The following is a 25,123-nucleotide window of genomic DNA, read 5'->3' as shown; positions in this document are numbered from 1 at the left end:
TACGAAGACTTTCGAGCTTTCAAATAAATTTGACTAATACATACATTACAGCCATTGCACTTAAAGACACTAGCACTGCTGTTACAAGCTAAGAACCTCGTGATTTTTCATTGCTGTAAAACTTGTCAAAAATTGACTCTGAGTTGAAGATTTTTAAACAATGAGCCAAAATTGAAAAGAAAAAATCTGAAGCTTTTTAAAGTTGTAAGGCAGACATGTGGTAAATGTAGTGTAGAGGAAAATGGAATAGACGTTCGGGCCATCTGTTGTGAGATAGCAAAAATATTTTTTGAAACACAAGTAAATCATAGTCAAGGTAAATATATAAGTATGACAGCTGGTATTCACATGTTACTTCTATCTCACCGCATGTATACCAGCTTTACATTTCTCTGGCCACCGCATATCTGATTCGCCTATATATGACATAACCTCTAGGCATGGGCGATAATGATAATGATTATTGATAATTATCGATAATCGATAATTATCGACTTTTTTTATCGAAAATATCAAAAACGAGCCGTCAGAACAGTCGGAGCGTTTGCTGCGACTGAGCCCCGTACATCTATTGCGCACGTGACCCTAGTGCGTATGTCACCCTAGTTGAAGTCAAATTATTATGAAATGTGTACATCTTAGAAATTGCGCATGGCGCAATTACGAAGCCCCGTACGACGTTCCTTTCAAATGTAACACAAATTTCAAGTTGACCTAAAATTTTAATTTATTGAGAGGCCTAAGGCCTAGTTACGGCCTTAGTCCAACGACCCAAATTTTTTTTTTTCAACAACATTCTATTCGGCGTTCGATTACCTTTCAAATGAAACAAAAATTAGGAAAATCGGATCAAATTTACTCGAGTTATATGCAAAATACACTTAGGGCCAAGTAGCGGGCTTAGTCCAAGGACCCAAATTTAATTTTTTTTTTCAACAACATTCTATTTGATGTTCGATTACCCTTCAAATGAAACAAAATTTAGGAAAATCGGATCAGATTTACTCGAGTTATATGCAAAACACACTTAGGGCCGTGGAGCGGCCCTTGTCCAAGGACCCAAATTTTAAATTTTTTTTCAACAACATTCTATTCGATGTTCAATTACCTTTTAAATGAAACAAAAATTAGGAAAATCGGATCAAATTTACTCGAGTTATATGCAAAATACACTTAGGGCCGAGTAGCCTTTCACTTCTAGGGCCCTAACTCACGGGTCATTCACCCGATTTTAATAAACTTTTTTGTCCTGGATCGGTATCGACATTACCTATCTTTTGCCGTTTCATTTACATTTCCAACGTTTTTTTTGCCGTAAATATCCCCAAAAGACCTTAAAGCACTTAGGCGGCCCTAACTCACGAAGGGCCGACCCGAATATGCCCATCTTCGAACTTAGCCTCACTATTTTGACTATCTTTCAGGAAAAAAAATAATTTTGAAATCGGATTTGATTTACTCAAGATATCGACGTGACGGACAGACGGACAGACAAAATTTTTATTGCGGATTCGTCATCTATGAACATAGGCAAACACTTTGCCCTTACCGTCTGCTTCGAATTCCATCAATTACACACGGCATCGTAATCCTATAAGCCCCTTTGTACTTCGTACGGGGCTAAAAATATCGATAATCGATAATTATTGATATTTTGATAATTATCAAGATATCGATAATTCGATATATCGATATTTCGGTCCGAAATTCCGATATTTATCGAAATATTCCGATATATTGGTATATTATCATTAATTTTCAGATAAATATCAAAATATCGATAACGATATGATTAATCGATTATCGATAATTTCTTTCGATTGATATTATCGATAATTTTGAACGTCTCCCATCCCTAATAACCTCCACACTATATTTACCTAGATATTATCTTGCAATAAACAGGCACCAGAACACAGATTTCAAATAAGGGGCCTACTCGACGCAGTAGTCAAAATTTTTCTTATTTTCGTTTTTTTAATGTTGGTACAATACCACTGGGGGAACAAAATAAGAGGTTTTTTGACCGTTAAAAAAAAATGGTTCTGGTGCATGTTTATATAGTGCATTGCGCGTATGGAAATTTTGTTTTCTTCCCGGTATCCGAGTCAAATTTCCCGGTATCTAAAATCGTAAATTTGATTTTTCGCCACATATTTTTCCCGATTTTTTCGATTTCCCGGTATCTAAAGAATATTTCTGAAAACTTCCCGGTATCCAGGATACCGCGGATAGCGTGAATTTCCACACGCGGTGCATTGACTGGGAAAGTTTCAGGTGACCGATATATCGATATACCAATCTTTAAATACAGGTGATGCTTTGAAATTACCGACTTAAAACACTTACATTATCTGCACAACGCCCGCACGAATAGCACAAAGTGATCAATGTAATTGATGTTGATATAAGTCCGACGCTCGAACTGATTTCATCGCTAATTGGCAACGTTTTTTCGATGACGAGTAAGTACTTGAAGCAATTTCCCACCGAATCAACAAAATATGAAATTGTGATGACTAGCAGCGACCATCCGAACGATTTATTAGTCAACGCACTGACCTCATAAATCATTCTGTAAATCTGGCGCAGAAAGATGATCTTTGCTTGTAACTTCTGTTGAGACACATTGCGTCTCTGTGGGATTAGTTGGACTAGCTCTAAGTGGATCCACTGTAATCGATCATTTATCAAATTTGCATAGAATGCAACCTGTACGCAACGGACTCGCGAAACAATCAACGATTGGACTTGGTGAAACCAATAAAATCGAAATTTGGCATCGCTGTGATAAATTATCAAATGATAAACGAAAAAAACCCGGATTGCTGCCAAGCATAGAAGTGGCGCGAAAAAACTGACCAAATATTTCGTTCGCAATCTCTTGTAGTTGATGTTTTTGCCGAAGTTTCTCGCAAACGTTTTGTCAATTTCGTTTAAAATTTGGAAAATTTTCGTCTGTTCCAATCGAGTGAAAAAAGCTTGCGTGATAATTAGCATCGGAAGGATTGCTCTTATAATGAACACAACGTAGCTCATAAACACTCGCATCGATCCATTTACATAGAGAGGAGATATGACCAGAAGCGATATAATCATCCAAGCACCGACCGAAATGGAGGCAAATGCGTATAATGTGTTGAGGATATGATTCGGTAATGGATATAAAGCCAGTATTTGAAAGATGGTTAAAATTGGTCTCAATCCTGTACTGCTGGTGGAAATGGATTCCATTCTGTTTTGTTGCAAACTACGAACTTCGTTTTCCAAAGTACTCGACTCAACTAACAGATGAAGTATGAAAGAGCTCGTAAATCAATCAATCAAATTGTCCGATGGGATTCATTGAATGTGACCCAGTTCATTTGAATTACCTTGTCATTCACGCCGTAAGTGCGCCTTCTCTTTCAAAATATACCTTGTACATTTATTATATGACGTCAGCGTTATTTTGTCCAACTGTCAGTTGTAAATATTTAAATTTTTGGCTTAAATTCAAGTGGGACTGTGTAAAATTCAATGCTAAACTGCACGGATGCACTACCATTTGTCCTAGAGATAATATCGTTCTTATAGAAAAGCTTTGATACCGATTTTCGGGATGGAGCTAGTGACAATTTGACGCCATGCCATGATTTTATCCGAAATTAATTGTTAGCTTTATCGATCGACTGCTCGTGCTTTATTTACAAATTTTCATTTAATTATTTATTTCGTTGTGTACACATTTAATACGTTTCTAAGTATACCAAAACCAACGATTAATGGGATATACTCAGACGATTACAAAATATCGTAAACTGGCGTGTTGTATACGTTCATAATTGAGTAAAAGAGACAATAGAGACAATCAAAGAAAACCTCTGTTGGCCTATAGGGGTGCCACAATTGTTTTCAGTGAAGTTAGTTGCTATGCTCTATTTTGCTATATTGCCACGAAAAGATTTAAAAAAATTGAATTTGATTGAAAAGCCAGTGTGTTTACCTTCAGAGAAACCACATTTTGACAGTTTTTTAAGAGTTTTAAGTCTAAATTCACAGCCATCCGTTTTCATTATGTTTTGCCTCCGTCTACATGACAGCTGGCATGTCCTACAATAGAGCGCATTGTTTGAAATTACAACTGTCACATACACGGAGGCAAAACGAATGAAAACAGTTGACTGTGAGGCTACCTTAAAAGTCATCGATGTTCCCAGTCAATTAAGTGCTTCACAGTCGTCTATGATATTTAGGCGGAAAATTTTAAATCCCTAAAGCATATTCAAATTTTGCGCCAAAATATCATAGCCTGGAAACACTTTTAACTGACTGGGAACATCGATGACTTTTAAGTATAGTTTCCACTTAAAAAGAGCACTCCGTTTAGCCTCCATTTACATGACAGTTGTAAAATAGAACAAAGAAACTGTCACGTAAACAGACTAAAAAATTGAAATAAATTAAATTTCCACTCCGTTTGCGTGACAGTTCTTTTGTTCTATTTTACAACTGTCATGTAGACGGAGGCTAAACGGAGTGCTCTTTTTAAGTGGAAACTATACTTTAGAACTCTTAAAAAATCTTAAATTCTGTTTGTTTTTTTTTAGAATGAACCCACTGTATTTACGTTTTTTTCGAAAACACCAGAATTATGACATTTCAAAACATGGTTCCATTACATAATGTGGAACAGTTGTAGTGAAATGATGTTTGTAAAACTGGAAAAGTACCATATTCCAATGAATATAAACTTCCCAGGTATGGTCACCGCGGAGGACATAACAATTTTAAAGACGGATTCAAACGCACTCATTTTCATTTTGTTGCCATACCTGTACATTCACTGCCATCTTCAGCTATTAAAAAATTGTTGAGAAGTGGTGAAAGCCAAAGTGTAAAAACACTGAATTTAATGGAAATGCTCAGCGGATCACGAAAAATTCAGGACCCTAGTGACCCAGGACCCAGGTGAACATAAGATTTATTATGTTGCATCCGTGGCGTGTTGTGTAATAATGTTGTTGGAACCAAAGTATATAAACACTGAAGGTAATGCATACCCTCAGCGGATCAGAGAAATTACGGATCCAAACTTTCAGGTGAATTCATTTTCGTATGTTGTCTAACTTAGACTTGTGCAACATTACGGCCCTAAATCCTTCCAAATTCACCACTAAATACAACTTGACGCATACGAATTCAATGCGTGTGTAACATGACGGAGCTAAAATTCACCTGAAAGTTTGGATCCGTGTGTAACTGGATTTGCATTACCTTCAGTGTTTATATACTTTGGTTGGAACTGAGCTGTTGAGTATTGAGTTCTGTCATGTTTTGCAACCTAACAAAGCGAGTTCGACATGTGTCTTTTCAGTGGAAAGACTACTGTACTCAAGCTTGTCCTGTCCGTAATAATTGTCTAAACGTCTACAGATGCTTTTGAATTATTTTTTTTGGTATAAAGCATTGCAAACCTAAGACAAGGTGAAAAATGTTGAAAATGTGGTTTTGATGTCAAGTTACACCGTCCAATTTTCTAGAGTTTCCGAAATGAAAAATCATTCCATCAGGTCAATTTTTTGCGAACTTTCCTGATAAAAGGCGAGTTGCAGACGTTCTTCTTTTCTCTGTGTGTATCGTACGAAATTCACCTCTGTTCTACGAATTCTATGAAATTATATTGTCGGAATAATGTCACTCATTAATTGGCCCCAATTAATGCAGGACAATACCTTGTTACTTTCGTCATTCGAAGTGATTTCATGAAACAAAAGCGTCGTACTCCAATCAGTGTTACTATGATAAGTCTGTTGCTACCGAAATCAGTTACAGCTTTCCCGTTATACGAATTGATTCTCATCAATCAACTGAATGTAGCATTCGATTTCGATCACAACATTTTCTTGTTGCATTCGTCGGTGGACATTACCCAGTTCGTCGACTCGTCGAACCAAGCAAATCCGACACCCCGATGTCTTTACACCATTGACGGCAATCTAAATGCATCGGAAATATTTCAAAGTACTAGAATGGGCAAAGTTGAACTGCTGGTTGCTTGCAGTCAACATACAGACTTTGAGGGTCTCATAAACCTGATGCTGTTGGTGAAAAAAGTTCAAGTGTTGAACGTGAACTTAAAAATTGCCCTCTTTGTGTCGTATGTAGTGTCGCGCGACGAGCTCGAAGCATTATTCAAATGGTGCTGGCACCACCGAATTATAAACATTTTCGTGGCGTTCCGTCAACCTAATGCCAATTCTTCGCTAAACGTTTTTGGTTTTAGTCCTTTCGGAACATTTGTGGTGATTAATCGAACTCAAAGCTCCGCTGGAGATGAAACTACCGTTCGACAAGTTTTTCCGGGGACAATTTCCAACATTGAGCAACATGCATTCCGTATAGCAGTGATTGATGACACTTCAATCCAGCAATATAGCAGCACTGTTGAGTTTAATGGCGGACCGGATGAAAATCTATGGACGACTGTGCTCTCGGTTTTAAATGGAACATTTTCGATATTCCAGGTGAAGGGTAGTCTCGAGCCGATAGATCTTCTCGATAATGGAACAGTCGACATCCTTGGAGATTTGACGGACTTAGTCAATCAACGAATTGTAACCATTTATCCCATGGTCATGGAGATTCTTTCGATCGTCGTTCCGAAACCGAAGCCATATTCGACTTTTGCAGCATACATGAAAATGGCGACCACAAGCAATCTAGTCCTCTACACACTTCTGATGATTGGAGTCGGTGCTCTTGTCCTTATGTTCTCCCGTTACATGAATGACAAAGACAGTGTGTTTGTTGGATGTGTAGTGGATGTCATGAATCTCTTAATGAACGACAATATGGCGATGAGATATCAGCAAATGAGCCTGAGCGAAAACTGTTTAGCGATTCCATTGACTTTTGCCGGATTCATTATCGTCAATGGGTTTCTATCTTCATTGAAAAGTCAACTGACTCGACCGATATTGCAACATCAAATCGAAACGATTGAAGATTTCTATCATTCTCCGCTGCCAATGACATCTCCCAATGAATATTGGCTAGTGAAAGACGCTGAATTGCTGAACAGCCTGTTGAAGCACGGAAATATTAGCTACAAAATGGGCATCATTGACTATCCCGATTTTGTGCGACAAATCCTCAATGAAGTCCAATTTTCGTTTGCCGAATACAATTCGGTGGCCAAATTTATGTGCAAACATAAGAGTTACCACATCACACCCATCCAGATGCAACGCATTTGGTACACACATAATACCAGATCTGATTTTCCATTTATCGATCGACTCAATGAAATCATTCAGCGTGTCAGTACGGCTGGTTTGTATGAGAAATGGTGGAAAGATGCCGCAATTGAAGATAAACTTTTCCGGACTGTTTCGGGCGAGAGTCATACTGATCATTTTTCTGCACCGGCGTTCATAGCCTACGGTTGGATAGCTGGCTGCATAGTGTTTTTGATTGAAGTAAATTGGAAAAATATTAAAATTAAATTGAAATGGAAACGAGACGACTCCGTTCGATGAAAAATTTCGCTTTCGCTTTTAGTGGTAAGACCACGACAGAGTTAAGCTAACCAGGCAGGAGCGCTACTTTGACTAAGGACCTGATTAATCATGTAGCCTTTGTGTTTTGCGAATAAAATTTTTCAATTTATGTCAGTGTTCATTTGAGTTCATTTTCATCCAGTGTATTGGGTCCCTTATTTGACGTTTCGAAAATGAACCGCTCCTGCCTGGTTTATTTTACTCTGCCGTGGTAAGACGCTTCGGAGTGCTCGCATTGAGGGTTCCAGTTCTAATTTCGAACAGCTTTCAAAAATGGATTCTGCGGGTACATAGCTGTCAAAATTAAAACAATAACGGCAACAACGGACAAAGCGAAATATTTTCTTCGAGCAATCCATTTTTGAAAGCTGTTCGAAATTCGAACTGGAACACTATTACATACAAATCTCCTCATATTGTATTATTATTCAAGACATAGAAGAATATAGACACAGTTAAGTGACCATTCCACTCAAAAAAAAGAACTCCGTGAGAGAGCCGTGAGAGAGTGAACTGTCAAATAAACAAAGGAATTCAATTTTGTCTCTCACATGGAGCAGGCATGAGCGCCGCCGATCAAGCCGCCGCTTGCCATTTTTGAGCAAGCCGCGCCGCAGCCGAGCCGGTGCCAAAAAAAACCTTTTTATTTTGAAAAAAAGTTAAAAGGAACCTCCAGCCGAGCCGTTTTAAGCCGGCTCAAGCCGATTTTTTCGCCGCCGCCGAGAAATTTTTTTCGGCTAGCCGCCGACATGGAGTACTTTTTTGGTAAGAGGAAACTAAGCATTAAGTAAAGTTCACAAAGTGATGCCAAAGTAAAATACGAAACGGATGTTGTGTGCGTTGTTTCCTTAAATTAATGATAACATAACGAAGTTTGTTTGCTAGAGATGGTAATATTCAAATATCTCTTTTGATCAGTGATGGAAAGAAAAATCAAAATTTAGATGCTTTTTGTCGACGAATATAGATCATCTTCAAGACCATCCACGTTATCTCATACAAATGAATGAATGAACGAAACATTTAACGAAACTTAAGTGAGGTTACGTCTGAAAGTACCGTATCTTGAAGATGATCTATAGATCATACAAATTAGTTGTCATTTTCACAAAGCCAACCTAAAATTTTGAAAAATTTTATTTTCTAGAGGTTAGCTTCGTGAAAATGACAGTTAAATGCATAATATCAAATGCACTTGACAATGATCTATTAAGGCTAGGATATAGCTAATAGTTATTTGTTAACCTAGGGGAAAAGAAAGGAAATTCCAACAAGTGCGTTTGGTGTTCTGCGAAGCATTCATTTCATAATAAAAGTAAAAAGTGAACGAAAGAGATCAAAAATGAACCGATTACAGCTGTCAACTGTCAATTCATCCATCCAGACCATCTAATCTTACTTCGAACATAAAAGGTCTACAGACTGTTATGATCAGAGCGAGAGAACCGAAGACTTGTTAATTATAACTTGCCTTGGGGTACTTGTCAAAATATTGCTTACTCTTTCAACATGTTACGTTGAGAGCGAGAGGACCGAAGACCAGTCTATTATAAGTTGTCTTGGGGTACTTGTCAAAATATTTCTTTCTCTTTCATCATAACAGTCTATTTGTGATGCGGGAGATGTCAAATTTGAAGACTATTTTACGCATACAAAATTACCTCTGTTGTGTGTTAACTCACCTAAAGAAAGCATGCCTCCTGTGGCACAGGAGTCCTGTCTATCGACACATCTACAATTTTTTTCAGGTACTTCATTATTTGCACTCTATTTTTGTGTGAAATATCTTCGGTAAATATCGATGTCATATAGGAAATGCTGTGTGGAAACTAAATCAAATGTAATAGATCGTCGTATATTTCTATTACATTACTAGTACATTTCGTCAGAAAATTGATAATGTCAGCGCTATAAAATTTTCGTGAGCCAACAGCCAAGACATTTCATGGATATTTTACCAGAATGAAGTTATTTCAACAAAAAAATGGCAAAGAATGAATTACCTGACAAAAATACTAGAAATGTACGGGAATTATAAAAAAATCTATTACATTTGAGCTTAGGTTTCCAAACACGAAACTTTCTGTACGAAAGAAACGCAGTGTCTATCGACTTTCGTCCGTTTGAATTCCATTCTTTCAACACATATTTTTCGCTAATTTAAAAATTTTCCTTACAGTAGTTTCGTCATCATCCGCCATTTGTGACGTATTTGTTGTGTGTGTCGAAGCTGTCACTCCCACCAATATCCGCTATTTTGTAAGTGGATATAAGAACTTGCGTCACTGTGGTTTTTGGGCGATGTCTATGTTTACTGTAGACTCCAATTTTATTTTATTTTCTTGTGGGTTGGTGATTGGAAGGTGGAGTGCCGTGATTTATTCCAATGAAATTTTCCCTACTAAAAACTGTAGTCACTAAGCTAATTTTAGTAATCCATGTAATAGAAACACAAGCCAAGACACAGCTGCAATAAAAACTTTTCATTGATATAAAAGCACGGCAGAGTAAAATAAACCAGGCAGGGAGTGATTCATTTTTCTAATGTCAAAATAAGGGACCTAATACACTGTATGAGAATGAACTCAAATGAACACGGACTGAAATTGAATTGATTGTATTCGCAATATAAGGCTACTAGATAATTCAGGTTCTTAGTCAAATCAAGCGCTACTGCCTGGCTCTGCCATGATAAAAGTGTGCCTAAGATAATCATTTTGGATTGGGTTCTGATCAAACATTTCTGTTTAGTTACGCAACTTCGGTATATGAGTAGATAGAAATGATGTCGAAGTTGCAGCATCCAAAAGCAGTATAAGGCAGAATACATCACATCTCATCGGCAGCACTCTCTGTGAGAGTCTGAGGTGACAAGTAGCAATCGAAGAATGGACTAAAAATGAATACACAAATGGTTTAATTGGAAAGTTTAATTGCATAGCATCAACAAATAACTGCACTGCATATGTGTAATGTAAATAGCACCTTACCTGGCAACACTTTATCTATATATGTACAACGACGGTTCGATGTGACGAAAGAACGTGACATTTTTATTTGAAAGCTTGTGGTAACTCTATGGTAACTCAATGGTAACTACTGGTATATACTGTGACTATAACAAACAGCCGAACACCCTCGTAGAGTAAACTTTAAGACTAAGGCTCCCACGTCCACATCTCGATCAATTTTGCGTTTTATTCAGATTGGTTGTCGGACTGGTCGTATTGAAGTATTTCAACAAAGTGGAATGGTCAAATGCGTCGGCCCCATCCAAATTGACATGGTCGGAACTTTTTGACTTTTTCTGATCGTCTGTGAAGAAGAATTCACTCGATTCCGAATAGGTTTTCTCTCGTTTGCCGAATGGAAACAGTTTCGTTGTGTCATAGGTTGGACAATCCGATCCCCGACGTCCCTGATTAGATAGATCGCGATGTTTCAGAAACCATTGATCATGGTCGACAATACTGCCACGGCGTGGCTCATCGGCAATGGCTAATCGTTTATTGTTCGCGGCTATGTCGTCGGTATCGGTGTCGGAGTCGTTGGCCGAATCGAAACTGCTTACGCTAACGTGATCGGGGAACAGGCTGTGAGATTTGTCGGTTTCTTCGTCAATGATTACGTTCACTTCGGTGTTGTTGGCCACTTTCATCATCTCTTCGTTGATTTTCTTATCTTCCAAGTAGTCCTTGAAATCGTCCATGATCTCCTGGTTCTTCTTGTAGATGTCTTTCAAGACGTTTGTCTCAGACCCTCGATTAATTTCAGTAGATTTTAGCAAAACTTTCACCACTTCAAGATCCGGATTAGATGCGACAGTAGTCAAAGTCGTTGGAACAGATGTCGGACTAGAATCATTTTTAGTTTTATCTGTGGTTTCAGCCTGGTCAACTCGTGCAGCACCGTTTGGTAGCAGTTCGAGAACTGTGTCAGTACGTTTGATGAGACTCGATGTGTTTGGTGTTATCGGATCGGCCGGTTGAAGCACAACGGCGTTTTCTTTTACTAACGCAATGGGCTCTTCTATTTGCAGATCAGTTGTGCCGATTAAGAACGTTGCCTTTTTGACCTCGGCAATATTCTCTTGGATGTTAATCGGAGGCGAATCCTTTTTGATGACGGAAATTTTTCGTGTCGTCAATTTTGAACTGGGACCAACTTTTTCCGAACCATCGTTACATTTTGTGTGCAACATGCCCTCTTCCATTTGGTCGTCCCAGTTTCTCGAGTAACCGTACACTTTATCCACCAATTGGTCCATCAATTCTTTAGTGAGGAATGACTGGGAACTGCTGCATTTCTGAAAGTAAATACTGGCTAGCATCAACAACATCCTTCGAATCTTAGCGACGACGCAAAAGTTCACTCACCTTCAGGAATGTCTCGATTTTCTCGTACTCGTTATCGTTCAGCATCGGCGTGTTTAACGGTGTGACGGGAGTGTCAGGAAGTTTCTGATTTTCGAATAATCCGCGCATCGGTTCTTGTAAGCTAATCTTTCGGCTTTTGGCTGCTTTGTTCGGCTCTGGCAAACTTATTTTTCGATCGATGATTAGTTTGACTGGTCGGGGAGGTGGTAACGGTAAACTGTCTCTAGAAATGCTGCGGCCTTTTTTGCGTTCCGGTCGTATAATTTGGGATTCGATGACACTGTCCAGTGACTCGTCTCTGGGCTCCTCCAATATGGACAAATCTTCCGATTTTCGATACCTGGAGAAGTCACGTTCTGGCTTTTTCGGTGAAACATTCTCTTGGACCTTATTCTCTTCCACTTTGACATGCTCTATGATACCATCGGGGATACTAGATCGTCCATCAGCAATATCTGAATGTTCATGCGAATGACCATGACTACGTGAATGTGAATGCTTGTGTACATGGTCTTCGTCGTCGCAGATGCACTTGTAATTCTTTCGAACGGGAACGATTAGCTCGTGCTCGATCGGCTGCAAATGAGCGTAAATGTTGGGTGAATCAGGATTGGATTTTGGGAATTCCTTTTTCTTTTGTGTCACATCCAATTTCAAGTCTTGGCCTGACCCGACCTGTCCATTTCGAAGAATTTCAACGACTTGTTCGATTACTTCCGATTTAGGTTGGCTACTCGTTTCAGAAATGGCACTTGTAACAGTGACAGTATCTTCATTGGATATGTTTTTCGATCGTCTACGCTTCGGCACGGTTAATACTTCTTCCGGCTGTGATGGGAGAGGCGGCTCATTTGAGTTGTTGAATTCATGATTTACCATTGTCATTAGAAATTCGGTTCGCTTATCCAAATTGTCAACAGATTCGTCTACTGCACTTTTGGCGGCGGTTAGCACAGGCAGTCGTTTTTCCGGTTCTTTCGAGTACTGTATATGCATTTGAATGGGTTGGCTTTGCTTTGATTCGGCTATATTTGGTTGTTGGGCTTGTTCTGGTACAATTTTGGAAATATTCAATGATCGGTCGGGTTGAGCGACGTGAGAATCTACAAACGTTTCAAGAGCATCTTTGGGTACGTTCGTAGACGAGCTGTCCACTCTTTTCGTCAATATTGGCGTCGATGCGAGAAACGGTGAATTCGACAAACAATCCGACAAATTTTCGCCGAGAAATTTATCCGACTTCTTGTTGCCAACTTTAGAGATTTTCCGTTCACAAGGCAAATCCTTTGAGAAGTCAGTGAAATCGTCGCTCGAATTTCTCCGTTTCGCATTTAAGTTCGGTCTGTTAAACTTTTCTAAACTATCACATGACGAGCGTCTGCTGGGCGTTCCGAACACTTCTCTGAAACCACCGGGATTCCGTTGCAAAGTGTTCCGTTTTTTCCGCGGCGGGGCAATTGGAATGTCGGAAAGTTTGCCTGGAATGGATGGATCTGACTTCGGAACGGTGTTCAGTGTGACAGTTCGCCATTCGTTCGGATTCGTTGCTTTGGGTTGATGGCGTGTTGGTGGACCGGTTTCCAGTCTGAAATTGATGCTTTATCAGTAATTGTAAATTAGAGAAATCAAGAAGAGCGCGGTTTGGATACGAAAGTGGGATTTTTTAGCTGTGCAGAACAGTGGCACGTCAAAATATTTTTAAAATAAAATTTCAGTTCTATCAGGACAGTTTCACGTCAGGTCTCAGATAATTCAGACCTGTCTTTTTCAGGACCTAATCTCTGTGTTTTGTCACAAAACAAACAGAATATTATGCGACACAACAAGACATCCATCTAGCCACAGCCCTGCTTCTAGCATGAACATAGAAAATATTCGTAGGCTGATGAAATCACAGTGGGCACTGCGTTTCTGTTGTACAGATAGATGACTTGCTTTCAATGTATGAGTTAAAACATACAATACAAACAATCCTAAGCGGTAGCTCGTATCACTAAAGCCTCCAAATTTGGCAATTCAGTGTTCATGCTAGTAGCAGTGCTGTGATCTATCACAAAATACATAAGAGTGGCATCAATCTATAGGCGTTTTTCAGTGTACACGACCAATCTGTTTTATCTAAACGTTAACATTTCAAATTTTCTGACATTCGCTCAAAGATACGAACTTAATCTGCGGTAAATATTTACCAATCTAATTGAATGTGAAACTGGGACGGTTAAGACTTACGATAATGCACTACGGATATGTAAATAGCGAAGACGAGACAAACACTTTCGTTTCACTTACATATTGTTTTTCCAGTAATTTGAGTTACTTTTGTTGTTACCAAAGGAGCTCGGACAGATCTGCAAAGAAACAAAAATATTACCGTTATTAACTTAAGGATAGATCATGTGTCAGTCGAAAGAAAATCCACAGAAAATCCTGTTATCAGAAAATCCTCAAAATCGAAGAAAATCCTCAAAAACTCCTCAGACAACTAAGAAAATCTTTGGAACTCTTCGAGCTGCGGGAAAACGGGAAAAGTACTATTTTCGAGCGAAAACATCCAGAGATATGCTGGAAAGCTAGTGAACACAGACAAAACAAATCAAATTCATTGTTCCTAGAACTTGACTCCAAATTTCTGTCCCTGTTTTCGAACACTTTCCGCTGAATCCTGTGCGGTGTACATCACATAAAAGGTATTGACGAGACAAATCTAAATTTTAGGAAAATCGACCTGGTGTCTACAACAGTGTGTTTAGCCGGTTTTTCACTAGTTTTTCAAGCATATCTCTGGATGTTTCCGATCAAAAATAGTGTGCGATTGTAAAATGAAAGGTATTTGTACAAAGGTAGCTATTCGCGAGAAAGTAAGCAAAACTCCATATTTTCCTACTTATCCTGTTTTCCCGCACCTCAAACTTGAAAAACAGCACAGAAAATCCTCAAAAGATTGTCTTTTTGAAAATCCTTTGTCAACGAACTTTACAAACATCTGCCTCTGGTGAGCAACTGTCTTATATAAATACGTCACGGTACGGGCACGTTGGTTATTATTTAATCAAAACGACATAGTTGCATAGAAGGTGATATTTTGTCAACGACAGTAAGTAACGGTAACGGTAGCCAAAAGCTTCATTATTACTGTTTAAGTGTTTTCAATACTGTTACCATAGGTGTTCAATTCCACCTAATTGTGTAAAATAGTTCGCACAAAAATAAGGATATGTCTTAAGGCTTCAGGCTCAACACATCATGTTCATCAAGAACAGTAAATTGAACGCAGTTAACATCAGTGGATTGAGGTTAAAGACAACTTAACGAAAAATTAAGTGGTGTTACGTTGACGACGTTGACGATGTTGACGAGTACCGTATATTGAACATGAAGTTATATTCCTTAACAAAGTAGCAATATATTCGTATAGACTAAGTAGTTCTGTACAATCATTTTTTAGTTCAATTAAATCAGTCTTTAACTCAACATCTCGAATCTTTGCCTCGTCTATTAAATCCCGATTCTAACAAAGTATAGCCATTTTATAAGGTACGCGGGAACACAACTTTGATTACAATCTCGGTTTTTATACAGAACGTGGACCTAACGAGATATTTCTGAACGCTATCGTGCAAGTCGGTCTTCTGTCATTTCGTGGACAAACGTGATCATAAACTTCAAAATGCACCTAAGATCGTCTCGGTCAACGCGCTGAGCATGAGTGGCAAAACAATTCATAAAAATTAGTACTCCATTTGACAGCTGTCACTACGATCATTCATGCTTGGAGTGCGTTGTATTTGTCCATTTTCCTCTCGTATTTTATGGAGAAAAAGCCCGTATTTAAAATAGTCTATCATTCTATGGGGTGCTAGGTATAAGTTGAGCTTCAAAGCTCTATCTGTGCGTCGGCTAAATACTTTGAAAGTGAATCGCTTGCCAAATAAAAATTGCGTCGAGATGAAATACAAATTTTCTCTACGCAAAAAATATTTCGTTGTTTTTGTCAAAACAGAAAAAAATTTAATTTAAATTTATTCAAAGGTCAGCTGGTCGTCAGTCATGCCACCACAAATTTACATGATGTCTGCATTTACACAGTCCTATTATTTAATACGAACCCATCTCTTATATCAATTCGAAAATGTTCTTTCTCGCTTAATAACAAAAGCTGATGTATTACGAACACAAACAACGAATAATACTATCAAAACTGACAAAATTAAAACGTACACGAAATGACATCATACATTTTCATTGTATGTCGTGTCGTATATAAATATTCATCGCAATGAATCGCTAAATGCTTACAGAGAGGTATATATATATACCATTTTGTTAACCATAAACTATTTATTAAGTTTGAATTTGTTTGTTATTGTTTTTAGCACATGAGAGCATTCTAATTTGCCCAATTCGTCGGAATATGACAACTAAAAGCGTAAATATTTTTGCTACATTTGCGTTATAAATCAATAAATTTGTGCATGGCCGGATTTAATAAAACAGAACAGAGCCGGGTGTCAGGTGCTAAACTGATTTTGATTTCAAGGTTCGTTGAGCGAAAATGTTCGTAATACATTCGCGCATTGTAAGTATATTTATGGACTGTTCTTCGATTCAAATTCAATTAAAGTTTACTTATGCAATATGATGAATTTACCTGTGCACATCGTCCAATCACTCGATCGACAGGACTTTTCGAATTCTCGGCTCGTTCAATTCTTTCTTTGCACAATGTGTTTCCCATTTCTACAAGAATTCCGGAAGAAAAATATTATTAATAAAATCGAATTGGTATGTGAAGTGTGTTGTTTAAGTAAAACTTTAGGATACAGAAGTTGCAACTTCAATAGGACAATGCGATTCTAAGGATTGTAAGAGGGATTCAACGGGTGAGACGTCCACCAATTTAAAGCAATTGAGAGAGGCATAATATTTTGTGAAGGTTTTTCCAAGCAAGGTTCTGAAAGAACTGGTTAGGACAGCCATGAAGGCGGGTGACACCGAAAATGATAAACGCACTCAGTACAGATTGTGTGTGAAATCAACGCGAAGAAAATGTTTTTTGTTAAGTTCATTTTTCATACAAACTTCGCAGCCGCTGACGCAATTTGTGCGTCACTGCCATCGTGATCAACTCAGAGTTATCTTAACCTGTTCTTTCGGAACCTTGCTTCAAAACTTCTATTTATTTAATCCAAGGAAGAACAGGTGAGAAGGCGGTTGGCATCAAATTTGTTAAATTACACCTATGAATTGTCTTCAAGTTACGGTACTTTCAGACGTAACGTCACTTAAGTTTCGTTGAATGGTTCGTTCATTCATTCATTTGTAAGAAATTCTTTTCTAAAGTGGTGGCATTTCTTAACATGGATGGCTTTTTAAGCGTCTATTGTGTGAAAAGTCAACTTGAAGAAAATATTTTTTTTTCTGTTAAGGTAAAAACGTCATAGTCCATAAGCTAGTCTTTTGTTCGTAACTAAAACATTGTTTCTTATGGTTATGAAACGTCATCTTTTGTTCTAGACGACTCGTAACTGGTGTTAGACTTATAGACTTACACAAACCTAGTTGGCGCCACAGAAAAACGCCACCGTCTTCGTGATCAACTCAGTCAATAAACAGTTTTCCACTAGAGGGATAAATACCAGATTATCGTTCTAGGCAAGGTAAATATAGTGAGGAGGTAATGCCATTCAGACGCGCGGCCTAGCACATAAGTTCGATGCCAATGACATCTTCTTTTAAAATGGTTGACTATGATTTACTTCACAAAAATATTTTCACTATCTCACAACAGATGGCCCGACTTTCTATTCCATTTTTTGCTTTCAACAAAGGGATGAGATGGCGTTTGTATCGAACTTTCGTGCCACCGCACATCTGATTCGGTTGTATATGTCATTACCTTCTCACTATATTTACCTTGGTTCTAGGCATATAAAATGAAATTTGGCAGATTGAAGAAACCCATGGTTTATCTCCCTAGACGCACACTGCGTTGTATAAAATATCTACTGCAAACGTTACAAATTGAATATAGAAAGTGGCGACAGAAATACGTAGTGGAAACAATATCATCACTAAGAAGTGCAAAGAATCAGAGACATCTGTCGGACGTGAAAATCGCCAGTTGTTTCCAATCGAGATTAGTGATTATCATGTCCGGAGCGTTAGCGGAGGACTTGACGCAGTCTAACTTCCAAAAAAAGGACGAAGAAATTTTTTTTAGACGCGGCAACTATATATAGGCGAGAATTTAAGTTTCTTTCCTTTGGCCTGTATCACCACAAATCCTATCTATCTTATTCGCGCTTCAAATACGAGCAAAACGAGCTATCACTCGACCATGTAGCTTTAAAATTACCGGAGATACATCGTTTTGAAATTGGCACTTTTCATAGAAAATGCACCAAATTGACTCTTTCCAAACAATCAAAATCTTTCAACTTACTCTGCATGTTTCTATCTATCTATCTATCTATCGACGGTCGATCTCGGAAACTAGTCAGCCAATCTCCATGAAATTTTGCAGGAACCTCAGGGTGGGCAAAAAAATGAAAATGTGATACGCCATTACCCCAGGAAAAACCAGAATTTTGTTTTATTGGCCTCGAAGTGGTTTCTGAGTGTGGTTTTCGAGGGTCGGGAACGCGTTTTCGGCTGTAGCTTAGCTGTATTGAAACCTACAGAGGCGTGCGACCCATCAAATGAAAGGTATTCGTAAAAATAATTAAAAAAATCGGGGCAGATTCGTTTGAGCTAGAGTGATTAGAGTGACCAAATTTTGAGCTACTCGAGCGTAGGATGAAAGGACTAATATTTTTTGGGTTATGAGAGATAGAGCATTACTTTCTTCGGCAAAGTCTCAGAGTTTTACGAGTAGAACAGAGGGTCATATGTGAAAAATGTCGAAAGTTGGAAATGGGTGGGTCAACTATGTTTTTAGAGGTATTTCTTGAATGGTGGCCGATAGAGAGTTACTTTCTTCAGCAAAGTCTCAGAGTTTTACGAGTAGAACAGAAGGGCATTTGTGAAAAATGTCGAAAGTTGGAAATGGGTGGGGTCAATTGGGGTTTTGGAGATATTTCTTGAATGGTGGCAGATAGAGAATTACTTTCTTCGTCAAATTTTCGATTTTCGTCAAATTTTCAAATTTCATCAAATTTTTGAATTTCGTCAAATTTTTGATTTTCGTCAAATTTTCGAATCTAGTCAAATTTTGCCAAATTTCCGAATTTCTGTTATAAACTGTTATAAAAAGCAGTGTTCTAAACTTCTAAAACGACTGATATCCCAACAAAAATCTCTTCGAGAAAAGTGTGACGCAGTCTTTGAAGTACAATTTCTAAAATGAATGATATCGCTAGAGTTGACGCTTTCAGCTTCGTTACGCAAAAAATAAATTTTACATCCAATTTTAGTTCAAACAAGGTGGCTTAGGTTTTCTCATCATCTGCCAAATAATTTTTACCAAAAAAATATTTGACTGGAAACAACCAAAATTTTACCAAAAAAATCTGCGTCGCAAAGTGGCAAATGTTCAGGAACAGACCAGCAAGAAAATTTATCTGCCACATGCGATGCAGATTTTTTTGGTAAAATTTTGGTTGTTTCCAGTCAAATTTTTTTTGGTAAAAATTATTTGGCAGATGATGAGAAAAACTAAGCCAGCTTGTTTGAACTGATTGGGTGTAAAATTTAATTTTTGCGTAACGAAGCTGAAAGCGTCAACTCTAGCGATATCATTCATTTTAGAAATTGTACTTCAAAGACTGCGTCACACTTTTCTCGAAGATATTTTTGTTGGGATGTTATATATGCGTATCAGTGCTTCTAGAACATCAAATGTTGAGAGAGTAGCTTGGTTCAGAGGAGTTTCAAGCTGCGTAAATTTTCCAGTATAAAAAAGGAGAAGATAACAATCTACAATCGACTTCTGCCTAAATAAAGTGAAATGTAGTGAACACGACTTTTTTTTAACTATCGACCCCTTGGTCTCAGTTAGACATTTTTCATTATTTCCCTGCAAAATTATTTTCAATAGCGTTTCCGGTTGAAACTATTAATTTAGAATCAAAAAGTGTGAAAAAAATAACCAAAAACCCAACAGAACCAAGTTCCTATCAGACCTCCATTCAATTAATGCAAATTGTGCGAATTTTATTTATATTTTATAATTAAAACAATTCTATTATCCGAATCATACATATCTGATCGCGAACAAACCGCTCGTATTCTGTGTACACTATACTCTATGGATCAATTGTATTTTCTCATCCATCGTACATTTCCACGTAAATACCTATAATACAAAGTTTAATGTTTGTTCGTTTGTTGGTTTATTTGTTTATCTCTCTTGTTTGAGCCCAGACGGAAAGTCACGGAAACTTGGCATACCGGAACTTGGAGGAAAATTTAAGACGTTCGCGCGGAAATTTATTTCACTTTCATGCGTTATTTGACGCACGATTTTGTTGTTTCGCGTGAAACATATTTGACGCGTGAAAATATTTCAATATTCCGTCACCAAAATAATCCTGGCCAATGCCGGGTACTCGACTAGTTATAAATAAATTCTTATGCAATAATGATGTTGTTGCTTATTTCTCGAGTATACGCCTTAAAAAGTCAAGGTAAGAGAAGCACACACAGTGATATGACTCATCAATATTTTATTTATCAAAAAATTTGAATAAAATTATCGAATTTTATATCGAAAAAGAAAAATTAATTTTTTTAAACTTAAACTTTAAGCTACATGGAGTGGGCAGATAATTTAACGTTATAGCGACGTAGAAAATAACATTCTGCTCTCCGTTTCCGTGCATTACTGTTCGGTTGAAAACGTTTAGCTCTGCAATTAAAATTAATGATTTCTTGTTTCCACACATCGGTAGAATCAGCTATCGGCGAAGCTACAAGAGATGATGTACTACGGTATGCTGATTTTAATGAAATCAATACAAGCAATTCCAATTAATTAGTTACACTGATAAAATATAATATGGTTAGCAGGGCCTGACTGACTGATAGCTAACCTGTTATAGACGGCAAGCATATGACCAGTATTATTATCGCGTCTGTTACTTTCATCGGTTGATTTCAAATCTTGTACTTCAATTTTTTTAACATGTATTTTACTGTATGAGGGACCATATTACCCAGAGCTAATCATAATTTTTGTCGTCGTTATCTATAACAGATGAATAGTCGTTTGTGACAGGTTAATTATCATCTGGATGAAGTAAATTAGTGAAAAAAAATTCTGCGCAAATAGTCAAAATCTCCTTCAATTATTTGGAAATTTTTGCAATGCTTTGAGATTAATGCAAAATAGATCGTTGTGAATGTCGTTTGAAACGTCAAACTTGCTGTCAATTTGAAACAACAATGTCAGCAAATTTATATGAACATTTCACTTTTTGAGGCTAGCTTTGTGAAATTGACAGCTTATTTGACAGAAGAAGACGCTATTTGACATATTGACTTTAACGGTCAGAACGGGTTCAAAAGTGAGGTGAAATGGAAGTTCGTGAAAAGAAACATCCGAATTAATTGAAAAATGTGAAGGTGCCTTCACTGTACCCTGTCCCGTTGTTCTCTGCACAACCTAGTTCTATAAAAAATAGGTTACGATTACAGTCGTGACTCTAATTCAAAAAGTAATAAAAATTACGGTCGGTCATATGTTTTCCAATCATAAAATTTCCTTGTACCTTAACGATATTCACATCAAAGACCGAATTAAAAATTCGGTGCCAAAATATGAAGTCGTTAAACACAAAATCTACACATTCCACACGTCTGAGTGTCTTCGATTTTTATGCTCAGATAAAGAATTTTAAATATAAAAAATATCATAACGGTAACAGCACCAACGATAGACATAAGAATTATCAAAAAAAAATTGTTTTTTTGATTTCTCGCTAGAATTTAATCTGATGCTGTAAACGGCATAACAAACACACTTCACGTTTGTTAATATACGACACAAATAAAAAACGAGTATATTCGGTTCACTATTTGATTTTGGTTATTTAATCAATAAACATGTGCTTTACAGGCGACGACGGGCGACCCGTACGCGTTTATCTCTCCTAGCAATGCAACGAACTTATTTATGAAAAGAAAAGTCTTGTCCCTAGTAGAGTCGTATTTTTCTGACATTTCCAGCAGCTGAGACGTTACTTTAATAAATAAATTCAAAGAAAAAGAAAATATTACAGTAACAAAACAAAGCATCAAAAGTTGTGGAACCAAATTTTTTTCTTCAGGTCGGGGAACGGGTATTAACGGTAAAATTACCGTTTTAGTGTAAAACTAAGAATCGCTCGAGATTGGAGTGTAGAGGTTTTTACAAAATGTCTTATTTCTTTTAAGGCTCAGCCAGAAATCCACTCAGCTGGTCCATCTGATCATTTTATGGAAGAAAAAAATTTTGTGCTGCCACCAGATCGATTTTTGAAAATTTTCAGCTGAGTGGATTTCTGGCTGAGCCTTAAAAGAAATAAGACATTTTGTAAAAACCGCTACACCCTACTCGAGATAGAAGTGATTTTTGTCGGATGGAAGAACTTTTTTCTTGGATAGAAACAAAATGGCGGAAATATGGTCGTCATTTTCCGGATACACTACACAAAAAAACCGCTAACTTTGAAGCCATTTAAAGTTAATGTCAAACGACCGATGTTCATGAGAGTAGGTGCATTCGACAGTACAGGTCTACAGCCAAAAAAGTTCTGGAAGTGATAGATTTAGTTTATCCCGAGGTTTTGGGCAAATAGTGAGGTTATCACACAACTGATCTTTCTTCGCAAATAATTTCACTCTTCACAGAAAACGACATTAACGTAATTACATTGAAAACAACCATTTAAAATGTATGGCATCGTCCTAGGAAGTCAAAAGTGGTCAACAATTACCAGATTTTCAATATTTTCAGCAATTTTACCGACTTACCCGAAATTAAACACGAAACTAAGAGCCTTAGGAAACGCAGCTTAAACACATCAATAGCAACAATTTAAAAATGTGAGAAGTGAAACTGGGGAGTCAAAAGCAATGAAAGTCTAGAACAGGTATGGTCGATCGACGAATTCGTCTTAAACGCACTCACATTTTATGTCAAAATAATATGAAAATGAGTGCGTTTAAGTACGAAAATGAAATTTTTATGTCCTCCGGGCGGACAATAGACCATACTTGTTTTACACTTTCATTGGTCAAAAGTGGTCGTTTCAACAATTTTCAACATTTTGACGTATTTCGGCAACGCACAGTGCGTTGATTTCGGACATTTTTTTCGTTTTCTGATGTGACGAAAAGACTTACCTCAAAACAGACGTACGAAATGCTGTGGAGAACCCAATATATTAATCCTAATTCCTTATGTGGCGTTCAAAGATCAGCTCATTAAACGAAATTGGTTTACGGTGCAAACAAAAAATTCATTCGACAAATTCTGAGTGTTACACTCAAACGTTTCAATGAACCAAAATCACGATTTTATTCACTTTTAAGAATATCTTTTCATTCAATGGCAAAAAATTATCTTAATTGCACGTGAAATACACACAGACAGTGTATGCAGCACATAAATGATCACACCAGCAAGACACAATTTATACGATTACTCTGTTATCATGTACGCGCAAAATAATTCGAATGCCCTGAGTCGGATGTGTATGAGCGATTCTCGTCTGTATAATAATTAAAGAGATGTTGATTCGGCAATGATTTATCAAAAACTAAACATTTTCTGAATAATAATCATTAACTGTGTCTGTGGAGTCTGATGATCAATTCTCATTTTATGTACACATATAATAACAACACAGAATCAAACGAAGGAAAAAAAAACCTCATTCTAGGTAGACACCTCTATAGCTATGTGTGTATATCATCTCGTATCTGAAATGTGTACATAAGATTTCTTACACTTTACACAAACTTTTGTATTATGCGATCGTCGCGCTGTATAATACTCAGAAAATAGAAGTGATGATGATCAACGTGATCATAGTACATTCCATGGATAGAGTTAGAGTATATATAAACACCACAAACTGGAAAGCTGTTAACGTACTGTTAGCATCGTACAAAATACGGTGGGCTTTCGGTTTTTTTTGGGCTTACTCACAAAAATGTGCGAATTTACACAGTGTTGGTGCGCTTTAGAATTTGAATTTTGAGTGAATTACTAGATATACAAATGAAATAGTACTATCGGATGGAAAAACTGGACCTCGGCTCTCCTTGCATTCGTAACGAATTTTCAAAACATTCTCTTTTATTAGGATATCGTGAATTACACATAAATGTACGACGTAATATATCAATATAGCCCAATATTTTCCCATTATTAGTAAACATCCCTCGTGATGCGCTCTCAGCATACGTACACCATGTGTGTATTGGTCTATGTTGAAATATACTATTTAAGCGACGAAAGTCACTTTTTTCAACTTGTTAGTGAAACTTCTAGTCTTAACTTTTATGTAACACAAGTGCAGTACCTGGTATTGCTTGTCAAATATAGATTTTGACCAAAAAATATTTTCACGCGTCAAAAGTTTGCATGCGTCAAAAAAAATGTCTTTTATAGAGAGACAAACAAACAGACAAACAAACATTAAAACTTCATATTATAGATGTTAGAATTTGCACGTGCTTCTTATGAAATTCTCAACGAGATATGTAATTAAAAAAAATTATTAGAACGAAACATACACTAGCCCAATGTTATTGCCATGTCGTTTACAACAGCCATAGACTTGAATACTAACGAAAATTTGTTTTTGTATAGAAACTAGTCAGATCATCGTAAACATATAAATTGATGTTAATTGTTGTCTTTTGACGATTCGCTTATGTATTTACCCTGCCAATTATCAATTGCTCCATTTATGAATAATCTGAAGAAAAAAAACGACAGAAAAGCGACTATGATTTCAGTAAATCTTACATGAGTAGAATGGTCTGGTGTTGATTTTTAACCCTTTTTTATATTATCGAAATTTGGGCATTGTCTTCAATGATTAATCTACACATTGAAAGTATTGAAAGTGAAATTTAAAAGAAGCATTGAAATTCATACGAAAAATCGGCCATAAACGTTACACTGCAAGACTTGACCGGAGATCAAAATTCTTTCTAATCTTTAATAGAAAGAATTTTGATCTCCGGTCAATAGAAATACAGAGACACAATGCCGCT

The 25,123-nt window shown here is 37.2% G+C and overlaps 1 protein-coding gene across 1 annotated transcript; it reads right to left on the bottom strand.

The window, feature by feature from the left end:
* Nucleotides 1-10,456: 10,456 nt before the first annotated feature.
* LOC119084838 lies at nucleotides 10,457-23,662 on the bottom strand. Its single transcript, XM_037194935.1, has 5 exons — nucleotides 23,240-23,662; nucleotides 16,566-16,654; nucleotides 14,207-14,265; nucleotides 11,918-13,502; nucleotides 10,457-11,847 (listed from the first exon to the last, which is right to left on the bottom strand). The coding sequence occupies exons 2-5, from the start codon at nucleotides 16,650-16,652 to the stop codon at nucleotides 10,726-10,728; spliced, it is 2,853 nt and encodes a 950-aa protein (XP_037050830.1). The 5' UTR covers nucleotides 16,653-16,654; nucleotides 23,240-23,662; the 3' UTR covers nucleotides 10,457-10,725.
* Between the last annotated feature and the right edge of the window lie 1,461 nt (nucleotides 23,663-25,123).

The sequence above is a fragment of the Bradysia coprophila genome, unplaced genomic scaffold (genome assembly GCF_014529535.1).
Source record: "Bradysia coprophila strain Holo2 unplaced genomic scaffold, BU_Bcop_v1 contig_94, whole genome shotgun sequence".
Taxonomy (NCBI): domain Eukaryota; kingdom Metazoa; phylum Arthropoda; class Insecta; order Diptera; family Sciaridae; genus Bradysia; species Bradysia coprophila.
This window is presented reverse-complemented; position numbering and strand designations above follow the sequence as displayed.

Excerpts from the sequence above, each read along its gene's own strand:
- LOC119084838 (XM_037194935.1), bottom strand. The coding sequence starts at position 16,652 with ATGGGAAACACATTGTGCAAAGAAAGAATTGAACGAGCCGAGAATTCG. Across the intron at positions 14,266-16,565 it reads TGATTGGACGATGTGCACAG|ATCTGTCCGAGCTCCTTTGG; the intron begins GTAAATTCATCA and ends GTTTCTTTGCAG. Across the intron at positions 13,503-14,206 it reads AATTACTGGAAAAACAATAT|ACTGGAAACCGGTCCACCAA; the intron begins GTAAGTGAAACG and ends CATCAATTTCAG.